Here is a 17,642-nt window from a genome sequence, read left to right on the forward strand (position 1 = left end):
AATAAAACAACATACAATTAGCGTCTCGTCAACATGTTGCTATGGAAGACCGCCCGATGATAAACCGAGGCTCTCCCTCATGACAGGTTTCCCACGGGCCTTAGTCGCTAACGAGGGGGCTTATCGGGAACGCCACCCAATAATGCAGAAGAAGGTATCTAAAGCAGAGCTGGGAAGACTAAGGGGGAAACTCCACATAATTGCTCTAGTCAACATCCAACGGTCACCGGTGGGCGTAACTGGAGGGTTTATCTCACAAAAACATATTGGACGGGTCTTAATTGGCTGTCAGAGGTCTTATCGGGACCATCTACTGACAAGCCAGCATAAGAAGTCTAGTGCATGAGCTCGAAAGACTAAGTGGAACCCCTAAGTCATCGTGCTAGTCAACACCCTGCGGTCACCGGCGGGAGTAACTTTTTGCTTATCTTATTATCGCTTCTCCTCCAAGGTTAGCAACTGTAGATGGAAGATGAAATCAAAGATTTAAGAGTCTTGCGATATGGTGGAAATGGAAAACTTTTACTTGACGTCGATGCTCCTGCCGATTAGTCTCCTCGAGGTTCCTGCTTCTAGATCAAGCAATCAATTGGAAAGTAATTGCCTTACACCATCTAGGACAATCCACGATGAAACTCCGATTTCCTTCCATCTTCATACCCAGCGGGCGCTGTCAAGTGTCTCAAGAGACCGGACTCCATGACCCCGAGGCCAGTCAATTGCTCGACAACGATGACATTAGACCGCTGAAAGTCAAAGATCGAACCTGGGGTTTCTGGACTTATTTGGCATTCTGGTTTAGTGCAGCGTCCTCTGCTGCAGACTGGTACGGATGCTCGGCCGGTGTTGCCGCAGGCCTGTCGCCTCTGGAATCTCTGTTTCTAAGCTTTGGGGGCCGATGTGTTGTGTCCATCCTGATAGCTATGAACGGCCGTGGAGGCGCCATGTATCACATTCCGTATCCCGCGTTGGTGCGAACTTGTTTCGGCGTCTATGGAAGCTACTGGCCCGTCGTTAGTCGTGTTATTTTGAGTATCGTGTATCAGGGGATCAATCTGGTGCAGGGGGGTTACTGCTTCTAGTCCGTGAAGACTTCTGCTTGGATTTGTTTTGTGTTGAAGCTTACTCCGTGATAGTGTAATGCTCCATGCGATTTTCCCTAATATTGCGGACCTACCGAACATCATGCCAAAGGGCGCGGGTATCGAAACAGGTGTGTTCATTGGGATTGTGGTACTCTGGTTCATTGCCGTTTTAGTTGCCCCAATGCGAATTCCTAAGGCTCGCGCAACGGTCTATATCCGCCTGATTTCCTTTATCGTCGCAGCAGTTGCTATGCTGGCTTGGTGTTGCTCGCTTGCTGGTGGTGCTGGAAAAGTCCTCTCGCAAGCAGCGACGGCTACTGGCTATAAGCATAAGTGGCTACTGGTCAAATTTTTCGTTGTGGGAATGAGCAGCTGTGCAACATTCACAACCAATGCAGCTGACTTTCAGCGCTATGCCACCAAGGCGAACGATCCTCTAGTAGGCAATCTTGTCGGAGGACCCCTCGCAAATTTGATTGTACATCTTGTCGGTGTCGTCATTGCGAGCTCGAGTACTCTCATCCTAGGGAAAGTCAGTTCCTTATATCTCAAGTTGCTTTGTGGACCTTGAGCATGAGTTCAAACCACCAAAGTTAATTACATGCTCACCGAGAACTTAGATGCAATGGAATCCTATCCTCTTGTTGGACGATATAATGTCCCAGAATTACACGCCAGCCTATAGAGCCGGTGGCTTTTTTATCGGGTTGTGCTTCTCGTACGGGATAGTAATCTCGTGCATCTTCGAGAATGTCCTCCCGTAAGTATTCTCGTCATGAAGATCTACAGACACGATACTGATATCGCAAAATCTAGTGCTGCCAATGACTTGGCGGGCCTCGCCCCAAAGTACATCAGCTACAAGCGCGGCGCATACATTATCACAATCATTTCGTTGGTCATGAACCCCTGGTACCTTTTAAGCTCCGCGGCCATATTTGTCACTTATATCTCGTCTTTCGGAATATTCCTTGGCAGTATTATTGGGGTGATGCTTACTCATTACTTTATCATAACAAGGGGTTATATCAACGTGGATGCACTATACCGAGGCACTAAGACTGAGCCCTATTACTACTTTTACGGCGTGAACTGGAGAGCATTTGTCGCCTATCTCTGCGGCGTGGTCCTCTGTCTCGATGGTTTTGCCGGCGCGGTTGGCCAGAAGATACCTCTGGCAGCGACGCACTTCTATTTTGTGGTGTTCCCTGTTGAGATTGTGGTGTCATCGCTCGTCTATCTAGGCTTGTGCCTTCGATGGCCAGTGCCATACCAAGTTTGTCTCTTCGAAAAAGCTTGGAAGGAACCTAAGGAGTACTATAGGAGCGATGATCCGGAAGCACCCATGGCCATCGAGGGCTCCAGCCTGTCTGAAGAGTGCGACAATACAGGCGGGGCGGTCAAGAACCAAGAAGTGGTGGAGGTAAAAAATTAAGGAGATATAGCCAGTAATTAAATCTAGGATACGTCTCGCGTTGAAAGATTTGATTTACGACGGTAGACGACGCAATGCATCAGCCGAACTAGTCTGTAACCCCAAATGATCTCAAAAAGCTGTGAGCTTCATTGGTCGTGGTGTAGTGACCAAAACAACGCGCCAGGATGTAAAAGGGGGCGGGTGAGTGGGTCGTCATTGCCCAGATTTATTGCCTAAATTCTAAGGCATCAAGTCAAGTCCCCTTTGTTAAATGGAAAACGCGTGACCTCGGGGCCATTTCGCGTCAAGTCCGTCGCGTCTTTCGGTGGGAAAAAGAAAGAACAAAAGTCATTTGGTCATCACCTCGCCTTCGCCCGCGCCGCCCGCATTCCCTCTGCGCCCTTCCGGTCGGTACCTTTTTTCGTCTCCAGGAACCCGTCCTTTCCTTTTCACCGTTTCTCTTTCCCCTGCATCTATATCTCAATTGAAAGCGCACCTTTTAATCCAACAAATTTGTATACCGGTTGGAGCACAGCTTACCTCACCAACTTTATTACTAAACTTTCTCAAGCTCCTCCTCGAGTCGCCCTCATATTGCTCTCGAGTACGACTGCGCCTCTCGGGAGGAGTGTACACTTACGAGCAGCAATTTACGAATTTCTGCTCCCAATCCTGTCTCACATTTCTCCTGTTGGAAATACCATGGCAATTGACTCCTCGTCCGACCTCGGGTCAGACAATTCCTCACTTCGACTCTCTACCAGCGCTCCTTCATCGCCGCCCCCTGCCGAGGATCCCGACTCTACGAAAATGGACGAGGAATACGTCGAAGATAAAGAGCTCCTTAGTGAAGAGGAGAAGGCAAGATTCGAAAATGAGAAGGCCGAGGCAAAGCGAAAGGCTTCCATAAAGAAGCGCAAGAAGAAGGCTGAGACCAAATCTGAGCGCGAGGCGAAGGCCAAAGAGCTCGATGACCTCCTTCGCAAGAGCGCGGCCTTCAGCGATATTCTTACGAAAAAGACTGAGGTGCTCGGCCGTGTAGGCAGTGGACTAGATGGCAAGACACTTGGTGAGCATGATCTGAAGATGGCCGAGCAGCCCAAGTGTCTTGTGGGTGGCACCATGCGGGATTACCAGCTCGAGGGCCTTACATGGATGTATGAGATATGCTCGCAGGGCATGTCTGGCATCCTCGCAGACGAGATGGGTCTCGGAAAGACGATTCAGACCATCTCGTTGATCGCATTGCTCCGCGAGCAAGAGGACTACCTGGGTCCTCATCTCATCATTGCACCTCTAAGCACTCTTTCAAACTGGCTTGACGAGTTTCACAAATGGACACCGTCTATTCCGGTTGCCATGTATCATGGCACCCCTCCGCAGCGTCAGAGTATCTGGAAGACGAAAATGATGCGCCATCTCAAAGACGGAAGACCCACCGCTCAGTTCCCTGTCGTTTGTACAAGTTATGAGATGGTTTTGAGGGACCAGGCGTTCCTCTCCAAAATCAACTGGGAATTCATCATTATTGTTCGTATTTTCATTGCTAAATCTGTTATTACTGGCTAATATCACACTTAGGATGAGGGTCATCGCATGAAGAACTTCGACTCCAAGCTTTTCCGAGAACTTCGAACATTCAAGTCTGCCACACGTCTTCTCATAACTGGCACGCCTTTGCAGAACAATCTCAAAGAGTTGTGGTCGCTCCTAAACTTCCTTCTACCTGATATCTTCACCGACTGGGAGGCTTTTGAAAGTTGGTTTGATTTCAGTGACCTAGAAGATGAGGAGGGGACAGAACAATTTATTGGCGATCAGATGAAGCAGGATCTCGTCAAGAAGATTCATCTGATTCTGCAGCCTTTGCTCCTGCGCCGCGTCAAAGCTGACGTAGCTGCTTACCTGCCTAAGAAGCGAGAATATGTACTCTATGCTCCCATGACCAAGGAGCAGACCGATCTGTACAATGTTATCAGCGACAAGAGTACTGACACTCGCGCTTTCCTCGAAAACAAGGTTGTTGAACGCCTGACTGGCGCAACAAATAGCCCGGCCGTTTCACTCAAGTCAACACCTCGAAGCTCCCGCGCTAACAGCGTCAAGCTCGAAAAGAGTGCGGAGAAGCAGACTATGTCACTGCCTGTGAGAAGCAGTCCTCGCGGGAAGAAGACCCAGGACAAGCCGGCAGCTGTTGAAAATGCCTTCACTCGTATGATGGGCAAGGGCAAAGGTGCAGTTGTTTTGTCGAAGAAGGCCGCTGCTGCACAAACTCCAATTACTCCTGCGAAGCAAGAGACGAAGAGGAAGTCGCCGCCAACAACGGAGGTTTCTCAACCAAAAAGTACCCGGTCTAGTAGACAGAGTACTCCTTCGACATCAAGTCGCACTCGGTCAGCGAGGAAGCGGAAGTCTTACAAGCTGGCAGATGACGACGATGACGACGCCTTGTCCGACGATGAATTTGAGGCTAGGCTTGCAAACGAGATTGCTCAGCGAGAGGCTCAAGAAGAGGTGGTAGAGTCATCGGAGGACTCTGAGCGGGCAGCAACCCTCGAGCTGGCTAAGAAGGAGATTGCTATGAAGAAGCTCGGCAACCCCATTATGCAGCTTCGGCTTGTATGCAACTCGCCACACAATTTCTATAACCCCTGGGGAGCCGACAACGGCTTGGAAGTGGACGAGAGCTTGGTCACTGCGTCTGGCAAGATGCTGTTGCTCGATAGACTTCTCCCAGCTCTGTTTGACAAGGGTCACAAAGTTCTGATATTCTCCCAGTTCAAGACGCAGCTAGATCTCCTTGAGGACTATTGTAGAGAACTGCGAGGTTGGAACGTGTGCCGCATTGATGGCTCCGTAGCACAGGATGACCGCCGCGCTCAGATTGCTGAGTTCAACTCTAATCCAGACTTCAAATTATTCCTACTCTCTACACGAGCTGGTGGTCAGGGCATCAATCTTGCTTCTGCCGACACTGTCATTTTATTCGACAGCGACTGGAACCCGCAGCAAGACCTGCAGGCGCAGGATCGTGCACATCGCATTGGTCAGACGCGACCAGTCATTGTGTACCGTCTTGCGACGAAGGGTACGGTTGAGGAGTCGCTGCTGATGAGTGCCGATGCCAAGCGACGACTTGAAAAGCTTGTCATCAAGAAAGGCGGGTTCCGCACGTTGAATCAGAAGGTAGATATGCACGAGGACCTCGACAAGGACACGCTTCGCTCTTTGCTGTTGAGAGATGGAGAGGTGTACAAATTCTCTGGTGATAAGGAGATTCTGAGTGATAAGGACATCGATGTTCTCTGTGATAGGTAGGCAAACTCTCAACCTTGACAACTTGATGACAAGCTAACAGATCTGTAGGTCTGACGAAGCCTATACCAGCGCGGCGAAGGGTGCAGGAGATGCGGATGGCTACAAGGTTGTTGAGACCGGTGCGAATGGCCTCACGAAGGCATTTGAGGGAAAGAGGTCTTAGATTCGATTATTTGAACCTTGTTTTACATTGTCAGCGAGGCGTTGGTTATCAGACCACCTGGAAATATCCACTGTTTGTACTATGATATGGTTGTCTTTGTTTGACAATCAATGACATGAGTTTCTTGAAACGGAATAGATCAAGTTCTTTCTGTTCAATATTGATCTTTTCCCAATATCTGTCACGTCGGATGGGCTCCCTCTGCGGCGCGTACGCTGTGCCGGTGTAAGTGGAGGCGAGGCCGCATCTCGAAGGAGATCACTAGATGACATCGGGTCGGTGGACGGAGCGAGGCCGGTTCCGCGAAATCCATTTGCACATCTTTTGTACAAGTGATTTTGACTAGAGAAGAGACCCGGAAAGGGAGCCTCAACGGACTTCCGCGCCGTTGCATAAGGAAATTGTCAGCGGCATTTGGCATAGGCAATCGAGCCGAGGCAGATTGAACCCTGGCCACTAGCGCCCGGACACGGGGGCTCCTTAGTTAGACCGACTGTGAACGGGCACAAGCCGCCGAGCCCACACCGTTCCGCCGCCATCCCAGTCATCCCACCACAGAAAAAATTCTTCATCCACTGAGGAGCCAGCAATGTGGCATTCAGGGGTAACTTTGTGTCAATGTGCTAATGCCACTTCCACCGAATATTCGTCAACGGCCCGCCTTTTCTGGACTGTGCCCTGAGACTGCATAAACCCTCAGCTTACCATCCTGCATTCAGTGATTGATTGAATGTGCAGGCACCGGCATTGATCCCTGGCTCGCACATCCCAAAAGGTTGTAAGCGATGCCTCTACTATTGATTATCAAGACAAACTGTCAAGCGATAGCCCATGCAGGGATTCTGAGAAGGAGGAATTGAGGCTTGACAGCTTTAGATATGTATTATCAAGCCAACCAGCAGGTAGCATTTGTTCGCTAGGATGGATGGCTGGCGGGCCAGGATCGCTACGATCCGATCGTGGCACTTTCGTCAGACCTCGGCATCAAGAGCTGCAGGAGCGCCGTTGATTTGGTGCTTAATTTTTGACGTCTTCTAGCTTGCTTCTTGGCCCGTCGGTGCAATCATTTCGTCCTGACACCGCCCGCGAAACCCTCAGACCCAGCAGGCCGCAATCTCGAAATGACAATGATCCTGGAGTCCTTCCTTGTTTCGGGACAGGAGGGCGCTGGGATGGATCCCCGGTGCTTTCATTGTGCCATGCAACACGGACGGCGACGCCATACGAGCGTCTCTTATCGCTGCCGAGGCACATTTTCACCCCCTTTAATCGCATTGCTATGGCTCTCGATGTACTGGCTGCCTCCATGTCTGTCTTCGTGTGCAAGTTTCACAACTTGCTTGGGCCGTGGCGAGCCTATGGTGAGTGCCACAATTCTTATCAATCATATTACAATGCTGTAACAAGGCTCTGCACTTGTCCGTGTTCTATTGATAGTGTACGGTACGATCAACCCGGGAGCTAAGAGACTCGCCTCAAACGAGTTATCTCTCATGCTCTCCACTCTCCGTCCCAAAGTTCGCACTAGGAGCTGGATCGCCTTCAATTGACGTCGTCCACCTCTTAAAAACGTGCCTCTCCCCTGTGGAGGATCTGCGTTCCCAGGTGAAAGCCGCATGCATTTGGTCCATCAGCGACGCAGACAACTTGATCATGGCAGAGGAAAACACGGTACCCATTCCCTCTCCACCAGGGTTGCCTTTGTTAGGGAATCTCAATGAAATCAATCGAGAATTTCCCCTGGGGTCTTGGGTCAACCTAGCAGACAAATACGGTTAGCACAAAAGACCTCTCCTATCGTCTGTTATACGCCTTACGAACCATCATCACAGGTGAAATCTACCGATTATCATTCCCTGGCAGGACTGTGGTTGTGGTTTCGACAAATGCTCTGGTCAATGAAGCTTGCGATGAGAAGCGCTTCAATAAAAGGATAGATACAACGTTGAATGTATGCTACACCGACCGAAAAGTCTATCTGGGTGAACTGACCTCCCCATCTAGGAAGTCAGGAACGGTGTGCATGATGGTCTCTTCACAGTGAGAAGGTTTGAATCCGCATGATCACTGCTCCCATGCTAAACTGAGCGCAGGCCAAGCCAGAGGAGCCGAACTGGGGCATCGCCCACCGGGTCCTCATGCCTGCATTCGGCCCAATGTCGATTAAGGGGATGTTTGACGAGATGCACGATATCGCAAGTCAGCTCGCCATGAAGTGGGCGCGTCATGGTCCCGAGACGCCGATTATGGTCACAGACGACTTCACTCGACTGACTCTGGACACAATCGCTTTGTGTGCCATGGACTATCGTTTCAACTCGTATTACCACGACGAGATGCACCCCTTCATCGAAGCGATGGGTGCTTTTCTCACGGAGTCCGGAAGTCGAACAAGACGGATGCCGTTCTCGTCAATATTCTACCGTGATGTTGACCGAAAGTACCAGGAGGACATCGACTTGATGAGAAAGACAGCCGATGATGTGCTCAAGACCAGGAAAGAGCATCCGACCGGCCGCAAGGACCTCCTCGCGGCCATGCTTGCAGGTGTCGACCCGAAGACGGGCGAGAAGATGACTGATCAAAGCATCACGGACAATCTGATTACGTTCCTAATTGCCGGACATGAGACTACGTCTGGCCTCCTGTCATTTGCTTTCTACCAATTACTCAAGCACCCGGAGGCATACCAAAAGGCACAAAAGGAGGTCGACGAAGTGATCGGAGATGGTCCAATCACCGCTGAGCACATGAACAAACTGCCTTATATTGCTGCGGTATCGCTTCCAATTTTTCCCCTTCGTGACAATCTAGGCTGATTTAATGATAGATTCTCCGAGAGACACTTCGTCTTAATTCCACGATCCCAGTAATAGTTGTCATGCCGAACAAGGACGAAATCCTTGGTGGCAAGTATCTCGTGAAGGAGGGAGAGCCGGTGGTAATGCTATTCTCTAAGGCACATCTTGACCCCGTTGTGTATGGAGAGACTGCGACTGAATTTGTCCCCGAGCGCATGCTCGACGAGAATTTCGAGCGCCTGAACAGGGAATTCCCGAATAGTTGGAAGCCGTTTGGTAATGGCATGCGAGCCTGCATCGGTAGGCCTTTTGCCTGGCAAGAAGCCCTCCTTGTCGTGGCAATGCTCCTCCAAAACTTCAACTTTACGCTCGACGATCCAAGCTACCACCTACATATAAAGCAGACATTGACTATCAAACCGAAAGACTTCTACATGAGGGCGAGATTAAGACATGATCTTACACCTTTGCAACTAGAACACCGCCTAGCAGGATCCTCCGCTCCTAGCACACCAATCGGCAAGTACGGCGTCAAATTCCCCAAATCCGTCAACGGAGTGAACGGAGTGAACGGCGTCAATGGAGCAAAGCACTCGCAAGGCAAGCCCATGAGTATCTACTATGGATCGAACAGCGGCACATGCGAGTCCTTGGCCCAGCGGCTCGCTTCCGACGCTGCCAGTCATGGCTTCACTGCAACTACAGTCGATTCTCTAGACGCTGCAAACCAGAAACTACCGACAGATCGACCAGTTGTCATCATCACTGCTTCATACGAGGGAGAGCCACCCGACAATGCCGCGCACTTTGTGGCATGGCTACGTGGTCTCAAGGGCAAGGAGTTAGAGAATGTGTCTTACGCAGTGTTCGGATGTGGACACCACGACTGGGCACAGACGTTCCACCGCATTCCGAAGCTGGTGGACACGACTATTGACGGGCTCGGCGGCAAGCGCATAGCACCTATTGGTCTCACCGACGCAGCTGAGGGTGACATGTTCACGGACTTTGAGACATGGGAGGACGAAACGCTGTGGCCAGCCATGGCCGAGCTCTACGGTGTGGCAGATTCAGCTGAAGCGGATACTTTTCAGCCTAGCCTATCGGTAGAGGTGTCGACGCCACGGTCATCTACTCTGCGCCAAGATGTCAAGGAGGCCATTATTATCGAAACCAAGACACTCACTTCGCCAGACGCGCCGCCCAAAAAGCACATTGAGATCCAGCTACCGAGCGATCAGCATTACTCTGCGGGTGACTACCTCGCCGTGCTCCCTCTGAATCCAAAGGAAGTTGTCTACAGGGCTATGCGACGCTTCCAGCTGGCCTGGGATGCATATATCACTATATCTGCCCAAGGACGGACAACTTTACCCACCAATACCTCGATACCAGCTCAGGATGTGCTGGGAGCTTACGTTGAGCTAGCGCAGCCTGCAACGAAGAGAAGTATTTTGGCTTTGACTGAGGCTACGAAGGATGAAGGAACAAAAGAGGCCTTGCAGCAATTAGCATCTGACAAGTACAGCTCCGATATTAGCGCAAAGCGTGTCTCGGTCCTAGATCTCCTAGAGCGCTTCTCGTCGATCGACCTACCATTTGGTAGTTTCCTGTCTCTTCTGCCACCTATGCGGGTGCGACAATACTCAATTTCCTCGTCTCCATTATGGAACCCGTCACATGTCACCTTGACATATTCCGTACTTGATGCTCCAGCTCTCTCGGGCACAGGACGTCATGTCGGTGTTGCATCATCTTATCTCTCCTCACTCTCCGCAGGGGATAAGCTGCATGTCTCTATTCGTCCTTCCCACGCCTCCTTCCACCTTCCCATTGACTCAGAACGCACTCCAGTTATCTGCATTGCCGCAGGCTCTGGTCTAGCGCCTTTCCGAGGCTTCATCCAAGAGCGTGCTGCAATGCTTGGCGCCGGCCGTACCCTAGCTCCCGCGTTACTCTTCTTTGGCTGCCGCAACCCAGAGCAGGATGACCTATACCGGGCTGAGCTCGACCGGTGGGAGAAGATGGGCGCGGTCGAGGTGCACCGAGCTTACAGCCGGAAGCCAGAGGCAAGCGAGGGATGCAAGCACGTGCAAGACAGAATTTGGCACGACCGCAAGGCAGTCGGGGAGCTATGGCAGAATGGTGCCAAGGTGTTCGTGTGTGGATCAAGAAGCGTGGGCGAGGCAGTCAAGCAGACGGCTATTAAGCTGTATATTGAGCTGGCAAAAGAGGATGGAAGGGACCTTACTGATGAAGAGGCTGTGAAGCTGTTTGAAAGTGTGAGGAACGAAAGATATGCGACGGATGTATTTGATTAAGTTTTTGTTACAAAGTTGGCTTCTTGAATTGGCCTATACTGAATCGTAATAATCAATGAGAAATCGAAGAAAGACACTTTGCTGTCTGAACTTGTTTGTGTTACTGGTTGGACAAAACCGGTAATTCATTGACGCTGATAACTCAAGGGAGTCTTCCGAAGTGGGCATTTTTTACCGCCGGCATCGACCAATAAGGGGATCGGGAGTTTCGATGCTGCCTGTTGCCTCAACCATATAGCTTTGAAGTAAGGCTTTCAGAGCCTTCTCGTTCACGTTATGATAACTAGAGGTAGCCTCAACCTTTCCATGCACTCAACCGCTCGATATCAACAAATCACCCTGGTTCACAATGGACATCTCAGATGAGTTATTTGAAGCAGCTTTAGACAATATCCGATTTAAACCAGAGACAGGTGGTCGCTCGTACTTTGATATATCGCTTACTAGAGTAACAGGTCCCCATACGCAATATCATCATTGTACTGACACAGTAAGCAGATTGATGGATCGACCCAGTCTATAGTTCGACGGGGTAATCTTGATGAAGAAGACCTAGACGCTCATCTTGTAGATGTGAGCCTTGCACAAGTAGAAACGCACATCCGCCCCAGCTTACAAATCTCAGATACTTCCAAATACCGTTGCAGCGACACGCATTATGTAAGTCTTTGAGTTTTTTTTTTTTTTTTTTCCAGGACTTGCAACCTTTCCTGAGTCTCACGCCTCAACAGATTTGGGATCCCTCCCAGAAACCATTATCGTTCTATACCCTGGAGTCGCAATGGCTTTTCGAAGATTATATCGGCTTTCCAATTACCCAGGCGGACCGCACAGGTAGTTTCAAGAAACTTTTTATGCTCGCATGCCGTTTTTAGCTCACCGACCCCTGAATGCAGTATGTACGAAAACCCAACCATATTGTCGCATAACATAAGATTCTAACGTGGCTGGCAAGGCTACATCTTCCAAGCTGACGGTCATTGCAAAGTTCCCTGGTCCTTAGTTGGTTCTTGGAATGCACCTTCGAACACGACACATGCATTCTTCAAACTCGGGTATTTTGATGTAGCCGATGGCCATATCACGAAAATACTGGACTCTCTTGCGACCTCGTTGACTAAGATGGGCCAATCCTATGCAATTCATCCTTTCTTGATCCCGCTCCGATTATATGACATTACTGTATCTGACATGACTAAATCTTGCCATAAGAATGCTACTAAAATATCCGATTTGGAAATAGCAGTTGGCAATTCCATATTTGAAGATCCGCCACATGGTCATCACGAGCCAGAGAACCTCGCGGAGTTGCTAAGGGAGCTGAACTTAATATCTTCTAAAATTATCATCGACACAACCTCGTGCAAAGTTACACAATCCGCATTACTAAGTTTACACAATGAGGCAAAGACTTTTGATGAGATGTTTTTAGCAAATATGACGGCGGCGGCGCCTCAGAGTGAAATTTTACTGAATGATATTGGCACTCTGGTAGCAGTCATGGATCATCTTCTGGTATATTCGCAACGTCTGCAAAAGAGATGTGATGTTCAGCTCTCTTATGTACGTGCCTGACTCATTTGTGCTCCTCGAACCGTCCTGTATCTGTCCTGCATTACTAACCGGGAATAGATCTACAACGCTCTGGTGTTAAGAGATAGCCGACTTAACATTGGAGTTGCTGAGGATAGCAGGTTGATCGCTCTCGCGACCGGACGAGATAGCATTGCCATGAAGACGGTTGCCGTAATGACGATGTTCTTTCTTCCTGGCACCTTTATTGCTGTACAACAACAAATTGCTTGGTCTATGGTTATTAGCATCGGTCACTAACAATCGGCTAGGCTGTTTTCTCGATGCCAATGTTCGACTGGCAGGCTCCGCGTGTAAGCCAAGTTACCGGGCCTCGATTTGGAATATACTGGGCAGTCACCGTACCTACGACTCTTGTGGTCATTGGAGGATGGTCTGTTTGGTACCTTTTTGTTTTAAGGAAGCAGGGGAGAGAGAATGCTGTGGCGAAAGGTAACGTGGGTTTTCACTCTAGAAGACCGTCTCGAACATCTGCCGTCTAAAAGTGGTAAACTTGGCTCATTCAGAATGGTTTCCAATCTATGGACAGCTGTGTCTCCCGAACCTCCATAGTTGCACGGGCACTTAGCCCTGCGCATTGAGACATGATGCTATGTGAATAACTAAGCGCACCAGCAAGTGTTAGGGTTTTGACGCAATGAGTGTTACCAAACGACGAAAGTAATTCCTCATTAAAACAGATTGGTCATGGTCATTTCGAAGTACTATTTCACTTACAAGATATATGCATCACAATACGCAATTTTCCACATTCATCATTCTCGCCTGCATCGCCTTATCTTCAGCGAATCCACTACAAGAGATTCGCCGAGTGATGTATGCGAACCAACGAAACTCCTGATGGTGGGAAGATGGCCATGGCTTGAACTACGTTTCCCAATCAAACCGTATGCTCTCATCACACAGGTCGATCCTGTGACTGGTTTGCAATCCTCCACTCCATACAACATCACCGTATAGCAATTGATTACGGTGGACCCTCTGGCGCTACAACGATCCCCAGTTACCCAAAGACGTGTTGTAATACTAAAGGCTAAGGCAGCAAAACCGGGTTGTCGACAATTGTTTAATCCAGATCTATTAACAAATTCACCAAAGAGAGCTTGATCGTGCATGTAAGTTGCTAGGCGCCGGGAGAGCACATTCCTGCAAAGGGATCAAAACCCGGACCAGCCAAGCGGCACGCGGTGAGAGCTAATGATGGTGTCGCTATTGAAACGTATGGATAAGCCGAATGCAACGGCATCGCCTCGCCGACTTGACTCGGTGAAAAATGACTCTTTGGGTTCAAGGTCTTTGACTCCTTACCTAGAGCTTTCTACCTAATGCACGCGGGAGGTGGGTAGGGGGGTTTTTAAAGCCCAATTGCCACCGCGCAAGCAAAAATGCGACCAGAATGCCAGCCACAGAATCTCAAAGGTCCTGTCCTCAGTGCAGGATTTAGCACAATAGTGTCCCCATGGCTGCGTTTGGAGGGAAGTTCTCTACCCGAAACACCCTGAGTCTGATGTGCTGGCGCCAATTAACAATCGGCATTGGCATTGATGATGCGCGCACACGAGCGAAGCTGTGAATGGGGAGACCTTCTATTCTGAGGCTTCGGAGCAGCCATGGCTGGAATCCAATCGCGATTTTCTCATTTCAACATGTTTTTACCATCCCGATCAAGGCACGCGACGAAGGAAGGAATGTCACCCGGTATTAGCGCTCTTATTGTTGCAAGTCTCGTCATACTGTGGGCGATTGGCCAGTAGCTCACCGGTATTGATAGTGTGGTAGCCTCGTAATCAGCAAAGTCAATGTGGCTTAATTGTGTTGGCAAGGGATGCCTGAAGAGAGGATGGTGTGCACCAGGGGGGTGGGGGCATCCTATCTGACTGTACGTAGTAGTTACTACCTGTCCTTACTTAACATTAGACTACCTAACCCGAGGACACCGGCCAGAACTGGTCCGCGCACCGCCTTCAATCTGGCTTCGCGAAACAAACCAAATGCCGCACCGATGTCTTTTCATTGCCTTCATCCAATTTAGTGACTAGAATGTCGTCGCTGTGGGATCGGTTCAAAAAGCTCTGGGCTTCAGGTACGTGACTAAGAGCCCACACACACTCTACCACGTCCGTGGATCCGGCTCGGACCGCGAAACCCTTGCGATCGTTAGCTTATTCTAGTCGAATCCACAGGACACCATCAAGACGACGAACGGAATAACCTCAACGCGCCGACGCTATCGCCACCTCAAGAGAGAGCGCCAACAAGCGCAGCTGCCGACGCGCCCCACGCGGATCACGAGCTCCCTCCAGAGATACTCGCCGCCGGAACAGCGCGACAGTCTTCAAACCCCAAATACAAAGCACCCGAGACTGCCGGTCCCGACAATCTCGATAAGCTATTCACCGAAGCTTGGAATGAAGTTGACAGACTGAGCGATAAAGAAGTCGCGCAGAGGTTCCCATGGTCTAGTAGGTGTCGGAAGTCAACAAGCTTTCGTCTGACAAATCATTGACATCCAGTCAATAGCAAACGTGTCGAACAGCGGCGTCTCTCCAAGTAAGGCCGGCCAGATCTTCGAATCTATGGAGAAGGATTGAGTGGTATGGGAGCTGGCTCCCACGTACGCGAAGACGTTGGCTGCGATGTGAAGCGCTGTAATACTTCTGCTCTGTTCATTTCTTCCGATCATGGCGTTCGGTACTCTACGACCTCCCTTTTCATCAGTGGCTCCGGTCTCACAGCACGGGCTCTCTGGCTACGCATATTTTTCCTAGACGGCGCTTGCCGAGCTATGTCTTCTTTGTCCTCGGCTTGGCTTAGAGTTGGTGCCATGGTATCTGTAGAAAATGGGGTTACGATTTTGACACATTGGCTGGTTATTCATGGTACATATGCTAGAGGGCCTTTTGATCGTCTGGGGTTGGGACAAGAGCCATGATACCCTTGTTCTCTAACTAATAAGAGCGTCGTATTGTGGGAATAAAGTTTTGGCCTCGGACGGCGAGACATGGTCTTCTACTGGCTAAGGTATTTCTGCCTCCTAGGCTTTTACTTCCTTTGGTCAACGGCGTCGGTCGATTATGCTTCCGTCGGATTATGTACGAGTTGTAGGATTTGTCACCCGTAGAGTTCCACCAGCACTTATTTGTTGGATAAATGAGACAGCTCTTTGCATTATCACTTCGCGTATGTGAGATTTTTGATTCGCGGTTCAGCTTAAATTGGACATTTACGCAATCGTGTCATTGATAATGACACATTACCGGTGGAGGTAATTTATGACCAGTCAAAACAAACTGTTGTAATTCCAATCATGATTACCTTTTACGAGATGATACAAAGTATTCACTCAAGTTGTGTCGCTTCATGCTGTAGAATGAACGTTCAATATGCATATAGGAATACCTTACATCGACCTATGTCATTCAAATAATTCAGAAATTAACGATCGGTTTGGAACTAGTGCCTTGTTGCTGAAAAGGAGAGAATAGTTCCACAACAAAAGGAAACCCCAATACTTGGTCAACACATTGACAAGGTCTTATCAAAGATTGTCGCAGATTGTTGCCTCCGAGCCCTGGCGATAATAGCATCACCTCATTTGATCCAGCCTAAACATACTCTATCCATATTGACCGATTGACCTTAGTTCCTTGAAGACTTCTTCTTATGATGTGTAGAGTGGCTTCCCTTTGAGTGGGACTTGGAAGTTGACTTCGAGGAACTATGTGTCGTCCGTGAGGACTTATGTGAGGACACCGCAGCTGCAATGCGTTCATTAATTCTTTCAGACGCTCTTAAACATTTGTTTGCTTTCGATGGCTTCACTGAGCTCCGCTTTCCGCCGCAGTCCCACACTACATTGGTAAATGAATTAGAGGATGATCCAACGGAAGGCTTCAATATGGACTAACTTATTTCATTGTCGTCATCAGCATCAGCAAATGCCCTGTCCGTGTTACCGCCAGAATAGATATCATCACCAGCAACATCGGAAGCAGTCGAATGTTTTGGGTTGTGCCACGCCGAAGAGTGAGATGTATGTCGAGGCAGGGCTGCATCCAGCTGTCGCATCCGAAAAGGATCATGATTGGGCTCAGATACATCCAAGTTTGCGTCCTCATGGGAGAAGTTGTGAACTTCGGTGGAAGACCATGACGGGTTTCCGGTCGACAATCGAAGCTCCTCGTCGACGTAAGGATAGCCTGCAGACCCATTCGCCGGGCTTAAAGAATAATTTTCTTCATTTCCGTAGTGTCGATATGAAGATACGTCTGGTCCCTTTCCATACGGCTCTCCAGATCCGTACAAGTCACTTTGCGTTCCATCGCTGCCGCGCCAATATGAACTGACTAGCGGCGTGGTCATCTGTCTGTGTCGGTTCGGTTTAGGTACAGTTCCTTTTGATGCAGAGGGTTGCAGCTCTTAAAGACGTGGTTGCCTTACGGACCGTCATCGCTTGACGAAGCCAAAATAGTGAGGCTCAAGTGGGCTGAGTTGATTTACCAATTACCCCGAAACACATATGACGACGGCACGTGAGCAAATGGTCCAACCGAGCTCATTGGGCTTCCAACCGCTCACTTCTGCCAAATAGATTAGATGGGGCTACCACTTCAACGACGTCTGTTCTGTTCTCACAGATGACGACAATCGTCCTGTCAATCGTCTCCGCGTCTTTCGCCCATTATCTGCTCATAGGCCTACGGGCTTGTGTCTGACGCAAGCGAAACCAACTTGAAACTTTGCTCTTGACAATAGCAACTCAATCTCGCATTTCGCCACCATGGAACCCGATCCTGTACTCGTCGACATAGCCACAGAAGAATGGAGAATCGCGTTCAACGAGGGTGCACACACATCTTTCCACATGATTGAGGCCATAAGACAAGGCTTGCAACTTGACTACAGCCAAATTCTTACTAACCCCGTGAGCCTAAGGGGAAATGG

At 49.5% G+C, this 17,642-nt stretch overlaps 2 protein-coding genes across 2 annotated transcripts; both read left to right on the forward strand.

Moving 5' to 3' along the window:
• Positions 1–3,312: 3,312 nt before the first annotated feature.
• On the forward strand, positions 3,313–5,983 carry UCRPA7_3288 (putative iswi chromatin-remodeling complex atpase isw2 protein; the record flags this gene model as incomplete). Its single annotated transcript, XM_007915982.1, has 3 exons — positions 3,313–4,032; positions 4,084–5,816; positions 5,869–5,983. 3 exons carry the CDS (start codon positions 3,313–3,315, stop codon positions 5,981–5,983), a joined length of 2,568 nt encoding a protein of 855 aa, XP_007914173.1.
• A 1,279-nt stretch (positions 5,984–7,262) lies between these two features.
• On the forward strand, positions 7,263–11,105 carry UCRPA7_3289 (putative bifunctional p-450:nadph-p450 reductase protein; the record flags this gene model as incomplete). Its single annotated transcript, XM_007915873.1, has 5 exons — positions 7,263–7,344; positions 7,816–7,934; positions 7,988–8,023; positions 8,077–8,760; positions 8,814–11,105. The coding sequence occupies 5 exons, from the start codon at positions 7,263–7,265 to the stop codon at positions 11,103–11,105; spliced, it is 3,213 nt and encodes a 1,070-aa protein (XP_007914064.1).
• Positions 11,106–17,642: the final 6,537 nt, after the last annotated feature.

This window comes from Phaeoacremonium minimum (genome assembly GCF_000392275.1).
Source record: "Phaeoacremonium minimum UCRPA7 unplaced genomic scaffold PA7_03_scaffold_270, whole genome shotgun sequence".
NCBI classification, from domain to species: Eukaryota; Fungi; Ascomycota; class Sordariomycetes; order Togniniales; family Togniniaceae; genus Phaeoacremonium; species Phaeoacremonium minimum.